General features: G+C 44.5%; 1 protein-coding gene across 1 annotated transcript; it reads left to right on the forward strand.

Annotated features, from left to right (window-relative positions):
* The first annotated feature begins 268 nt into the window (after nt 1-268).
* Nucleotides 269-1,210, forward strand: LOC138771812 (olfactory receptor 11L1-like). Its single transcript, XM_069951818.1, has one exon. It carries the CDS (start codon nt 269-271, stop codon nt 1,208-1,210), a length of 942 nt encoding a protein of 313 aa, XP_069807919.1.
* Nucleotides 1,211-6,732: the final 5,522 nt, after the last annotated feature.

Genomic DNA, 6,732 nt, shown 5'->3' on the forward strand with positions numbered 1-6,732 from the left:
TGTGACATATGTGAATACCAGTGTTAATACTAATGTATGTGCACAGTGCTGCCTCATAGGTGTAATCTCCTCCTCCCTTTACCCCCCCCCCCCTAGCTTTCAGATTTTATTACCATCATCATATATCCCAAATGCAAGTAAAGGAAACAATGCTGTTTCTTCTTTACAAATTGCAATAAGTATTCTTATTTTTTTCAGTTTGCATAACTTACCATGTAATTCCCTTCACCTAGAATACATGGTATATCAACAGTCTGGAACTAACATTATGTCTGTTATGAACCAAACAAGAGTGACTGAATTCTTTCTATTGGGTTTTGGAAACCTTCACAGCTTCAGTATTATATTCTTCATTCTATTCTTGCTCATCTATATTTTCACAGTTTTTGGAAACCTTCTGATCATCATCTTGGTTTCCACCAATGTCCATCTCCAGACCCCCATGTATTACTTCCTTAGTCATCTTTCCTTTTCTGACCTTGTGGTTTCCACCAACATTGTTCCCAACATGCTCGGTGCGGTTCTACTGGGGGGGAAAATGATAACTTACACTGGGTGCATCTTTCAATTTTACGTCTTCTGTAGTACAACCATTACTGAATGTCTTCTCCTCTCCATGATGTCCTATGACCGATACCTGGCCATCTGTAACCCACTGAGATACTTTAGCCTTATGGACTTAAAGTTTCGTATTGGTCTGTCACTATGGCCGTGGTTGTTGGGTTTTACTCTTAATCTTATAGTAGTCTTGCCTGTATCAAACTATAATTTTTGCCGTGACAATATCATTGACCATTTCTACTGTGACGTGTCTCCTCTTCAGAAACTTTCTTGCTCCGACACGACTCTCGTAGATCTGGAAGTATTTCTGTTTTCTTTGCCAATATTTCTTGTTCCATGTGGTTTTATCATTGTAACCTATGTGCGTGTCTTCCTCACCATAATAAAAATACCGTCCACATCCGGCAAACAAAAAGCTTTCTCTACTTGCAGTTCCCATCTTATTGTGGTTGGGACGTTTTATGGGACGTTAATAGCCAAATATATGATCCCATCTGTAGGACAAACTTTGCTTACTAATAAAATGATTTCCCTATTACATACTTTACTTACCCCCCTGGTTAACCCTATAACATATAGCCTCAGAAACCAGGACATAAAGATGGGTTTTAGAAAAACTTTTAGACAAAAAACTTTCTTCATACACTGAACTAAGCTGCAAAGACACACCTAAACTGACGACAATAGTGGTGCTGTTTCTTAGAGAAAGCGGCCATGTTTTTCTAAGCCCCATTCGGCTATTTTCCCCCAATACCCATCGTATGGCCTTTTTGGACGTTTGTCATTTTGAGGCCAAATAGCGGCTATCATGTTATAATGACGGCCATTGTTTGTACAATTACAGTCATCATTATGAAATAACGTCTGTTATTTGCAGTGAAAATGATGGCCTTCCCACAATGGCGTCTGTACAACGGCCGGAAAAGACATAGTGGGAACATAAGGTTTTTTGTTTTTGTCTTTTTTCTTTCATAAGTATTGCTCAATAGTAACATGATCAGAGGTAACCTTTTAAGCGAATTTAGTACCTACAGTCATAGGACGTTAATCCAGGGATTCCGATAAATCCAATAGGCATCTGCCTCATGACGGTTTTTGCCTTCCTCTGGATCAACACAGCATACTGTAGGTTGAACTTGACGGACTTTCCTCGTTTTTAAACCTTATTAACTATGTTACTAAAAATTTGTCTTTTTGTCTGACATGGGGGAGTGGCTGTCTCTACTTGGTTGTGCACTCCACCCATCCCACCCTGGAGTATGGGCTTATTATTAGCCCTGGAGAAGGTCATAGCTACTGTAGGGCATGAGGCCACCTTAATGTGGCAGGATGATAGACACTATTTGCAAATGGTCAGGGCACTTTCTAGGCCATTTTGGCAACAGGGCGAATCTGAAAAAAGCGCCTCCCCCCCCCCTGGACCTCAATCAGCTTTTCTGAATACGGGGGGCATGCTGAGTGAAGTGTGAGGTTCAGGGGGGGACCTAGACTGCAGGGCGCCCCTATCTGGAACATGTGTCCTGGATTCCTGGGAGGGCTGATTCTGGGGGACACTTACAGAAGGAGGCCATGTTCACATGGCGTAAGAGACCGGTCGTTCCGTGACCCGGCCAGGTCATGGAGTGGCCGGTCTCTGCAAAGATCATTCCGGATGATCTTTCATGCCACAAAGTTCTGACACGGGCGCATCAGTGCGCGCCCGCAGCAGAACTCCCCATAGCTCACTATGAGGCAAGCGGCTCGCTCCATAGTGTGCACTGACATGGGTTTCTGCGGCCGCAATTCACTAAATAGCGGTTGCAGAAAACTGACTTGTCAGTTCTTTGTGGCGCCGCGAGGGGTCCCGGCCGGAGCGTATACTATGGGGGAGATTTATCAAACATGATGTAAAGTGAAACTGGCTCAGTTGCCCCTAGTAACCAATCAGATTCCACCTTTCATTCCTCACAGACTCTTTGAAAAATGAAAGGTGGAATCTGATTGGTTGCTAGGGGAAACTGAGCCAGTTACACCATGTTTGATAAATCTCCCCCTATGTGTATACACTCCGGCCGGGATCCCATGGAAAGCAGTTTTCATACAAAACATACGAAAACATACGTTGTGTGAACTTAGCCGGAACCAGTAAGAGGAGACAGGTCACCCCCTCCCATCCTGGAGTGATGTATCTGTGCCCACAGCTCCCTTGTGAATAACTACAACTTTCAGAATGCCCTACACTAATGAAGCTCTCAGGGCATGCTGGGAGTTGTAGTTTGTGAGGGGACAACACCTTGAGGTCTCTCTTCATTCGCAGCATATTCTGAGGGCTGTGGCCTGTCAGTAAATGATGGGAGTTGTATCAGTTGTTTGGTGATCTTTTGGGTAGTTGTATAAATTATTATCGGTTGCACATCTCCCTCTGTATACAGGGAATATGCAGCCGATAGTAATGTATTTACATGGCTGTACGAACCATACAGCAGCCTGGTTGTACATGACTGCATATGGGGCATGTAAAAGGTCCTTACTAATATATATATAGCAATATGGGCCCTATACTATGAATATCACTTCTCTGGCTCCTTCAGTTTCTCCTCATCAGACACTTATTGCAGTAAATTAACCTTTACATTGCTTGCACAGGTTACTAATTTATGGCAAGGCAGTGTAAGGGTTAAACTCTCAGCAATAATTGTGACTGATAAGGAGAAAGTAGAGACTCCAGAGAGTGAAGCTGGCCATCTCCCTCCACCCTCCACCCCCCCCCCCACACTCACATACCTGGCCGGACACTGCCGATGTCTTCCCAGTCCCCCCACCCCCACGCACTCAGCTGTAATAGGAGAGAGAAGCAGGACTTACAGGCTGCTTCTCCTGTGCTGTATTCAGGCCGGGTCGGGGGAGGAGACCTGTCACATGGGAGCTGCTGCCTGTGTGATGATCCTTAGCAGAGCAGCCGGGAAGTATCCCGAGGTCTCTGATGCCTCCTCTCTCCTCTTCCCTGCAGCCTTCATCTGACAGGAGGCAAAAAGAGCCCCCCCAGGTGCAGTGTGAGGGGCACACAGAGGTCTATGCCCCGGCCTCTGCACAGACAATGTCGGCCACTGCTGATCAGTGAGGAGGGCGCCCCCTAGCTGTCAGCGCCCCGTGCCATAGCCCGCCCTGCACGGTGCTAGAAACGGCCCTGCAAATGGTAAACCAAGAGACTCATTACTTGTATGGAGATTTTTTTATCTCAGTTGGTGGCGGGGGGCTGCTTTTAGCAATTTTTATGTCTGCATTTTATGTCTTGCATTTTTTTGTGTTTTTGTATCTTACTACAGTGTTAAATATCCCTGTAGTGTCATCACAGGGAAAATCAAGTATTACTCCACCTACCACCCATATTTAATCACGTTTATTATTATGTATTATTAACTCAAACACAATTTTTTTTCTTTACAATGAGAAATTTTATTTACAATGCACAGGTGTGTCTATGGGCGCTAAATTTTCACCTGCGATTGCCAACCTGTATGTTGAGTGGTGGGAGGAACACTATATTTTTGATGCATCTAATACCTTCTGTTTGGGTGTGGTCTGGTATGGCCGTTACATCGATGACGTCATCATGGTATGGGCATCAGATGTGACGGCCATACCAGACTTCATCTCGTACTGTAACAATATTCCGTTTTCTTTGAGATTTACATATGATAGGAACCACAATCAAATAACTTTTTTGGATATTCAGTTGATTGGACATGATAATAATTACTACAATAAACTACAGAAAGCCATCAGGAGGTAATACCTTACTGCAAGCAGACTCATGCCATCCAGAACATACTAAAAAAAGCCTACCAATGGGGGAACTTGTCCACATACAGAGAAATTGTTCCACAAGAAGCGGAACAGATAATGTCAAGATTAAAAAGACGCGGCTACTGCAATAAGAGTATAGAGCGGGCATATTTAAATGTAGTCAATAGAGACAGGACTGATTTACTTTCCCATAAAATAACAATTAAGACTCCAAATAATATCCCCAATAATATTCCAACATTCGTTACTACATACTCCAAACAATATCAAGCGATACGTAGCATCATGAGCAAATACCTACCTGTCCTGTGTCATGATGAAAAATTAAAAAAGATATTGGGCAAAGGTTGTAGGTTTTCCACCAGACGGCCTCCCACTATGGGAACCTTGTCACCTTCTCATTTAACCCTTTCACGACCTGGGGTCATTGATTCCTCAATGCCCAGGCCGTTTTAGGACATCCGCGTATGGGATCATAATGATGCCATAAGCTGATGTCCCTATGTCTGCCCCCTCTCCTCTGTTCCCTGTCGCTGTTACGGGCGTGCGCCCAGCCTTCCCTCCCTCCCCCCGCCGGCCTGAGGCTTCCTGTTTCCATGGCTACCATCAGGGCTCTGCGATCACTTCGGAGAGCCCCGATAGACAATGGACAGAATTCTCCCTCTGTAGAGGGAGAATTCTCTGTCTGAAGCCCTATAGATTTTGCGGTTGTGTTGACCGCAGTATCTATAGGGTTAATTCGCAGCCGGGATAGCCGGGACCCTCCATGGATGACACAGGCGCAGCTCCTGCGCCTGTGTCATCCTGGATTGTAAATGAACGTCACTGCAGCAGCAGGCATAGGCTGCAGCGACCTTAATTTACAGTGCGGTGATAAGGGGAGGGTTAATTACGTCTAGACCAAAAACATGGTTATAGTACAAAGGTAATTATAAATGTAATGGAAATAGATGGGGATGTTGTAATTACATTACACTTTAGAAAGTTGTCCATAAACCCACAGATAATAAAATACACAAAATTTAATCACATATTATTTGTAATACCACATGGGTTGTGTACTACATAAAATGTACTTCTTGCAATGTAGTACACGTAGGTTGCACAAGCCAGCGCTTAAAGGGGTTATCCAGCGCTACAAAAACATTTCCCCTCTCTTGTCTCCAAATTGGGTGGGGTTTCAAACTCAGTTCCATTGAAGTAAGTGGAGCTTAAAGAGGATGTACCACCATCCTTTGAGATAGAACGGTGCCGATAGAACGGTGCCCTCATGGGGAAGCCGGTGGGGCGTCACGTTTTTTTTAACCGTGGCTCGGTTCCCATGTATGGCGCCGCTCTATCCAGCGGTACCTGGCTGTGCTGAAGCCCTGGAGGTCGACCTGCCCGCCCCCAGTGGGAGGGAATTCCCTCCCCTCTATGATGCAGTTCCAAGAATTCAAGAGGATGTAACTGGTGGTACATCCTCTTTAATTGCTAACTACACCTGAACTGGAGACAAGAAAGGTGGAAAAGTGGCCATGTTTTTGTAGCGCTGGATAACCCCTTTAAAGGACAGATTGAGGGAACATATATATGGAGCAAAGCAAACTACTAATGTGCGTAATCCCTCTAATGTGTCCAAACATTTCTATTTAGTCCATGCAGGTGACGTATCAACGCTTACTATCACTGGCATAGAAAGGGTTTTTAACCCTGACCGGGGAGGAGATAGTAAACAGAAGCTCCTGAATCGGGAAGGTTTTTGGATTTAATGATGGGTACATCTTTTCCTGCAGGATTTAACAAATAGACTGGATTTGTTACTAAATTACTAATTCCTAAGGTTTTTATAGTTTTTCATGTATTTTGATGTGTTTTCATGTTTTCTATGTGCAGTTAGCGGAAGCTTTGTATTAGCTATCTGATTAATCTGCATGTGTGTAGGGGAGGATCCAGGGCTCTGGTTCCCTATTCATGTAACACGTTTGTCTTGTGCACGTTATCTATGATTAAGGGCTGATAGCCAGAAACGCGTCAGATCGTAAATTCGTGTGTTCGTCTTTTTCTGGATTTGTGACTTGGATTTTAAAGTATTACAATAAAAGAGAAGTTTTTATTCTTGGAAGTGCCGACCAACTCTCCTTATTATAGATTGCTGCTGAGGATTTGGATTTCTTCAGGTCGTAGCACCCACCAGGTGAGCTGGATGAACTTTGCTGCTTATTACTTAGTGCTCCTTGAAATTGGTGGGCTGATCAGTGCACAGCCTCACCACAGTCACTGCTCCGGGCGGCACCGGATTAAAGTGCCCGACATCTACATACTCACCCCTTTAACCCACCGCCACCCGGTGCATACATTACCTGCTTGGCACCACGGTTGTATCTGAGGCTTCTGGCTCCCATT

This window comes from Dendropsophus ebraccatus, chromosome 14 (genome assembly GCF_027789765.1).
Source record: "Dendropsophus ebraccatus isolate aDenEbr1 chromosome 14, aDenEbr1.pat, whole genome shotgun sequence".
Classification (NCBI taxonomy): Eukaryota; Metazoa; Chordata; class Amphibia; order Anura; family Hylidae; genus Dendropsophus; species Dendropsophus ebraccatus.

Coding starts and splice junctions, on each gene's coding strand:
- LOC138771812 (XM_069951818.1), top strand. CDS start 269: ATGTCTGTTATGAACCAAACAAGAGTGACTGAATTCTTTCTATTGGGT.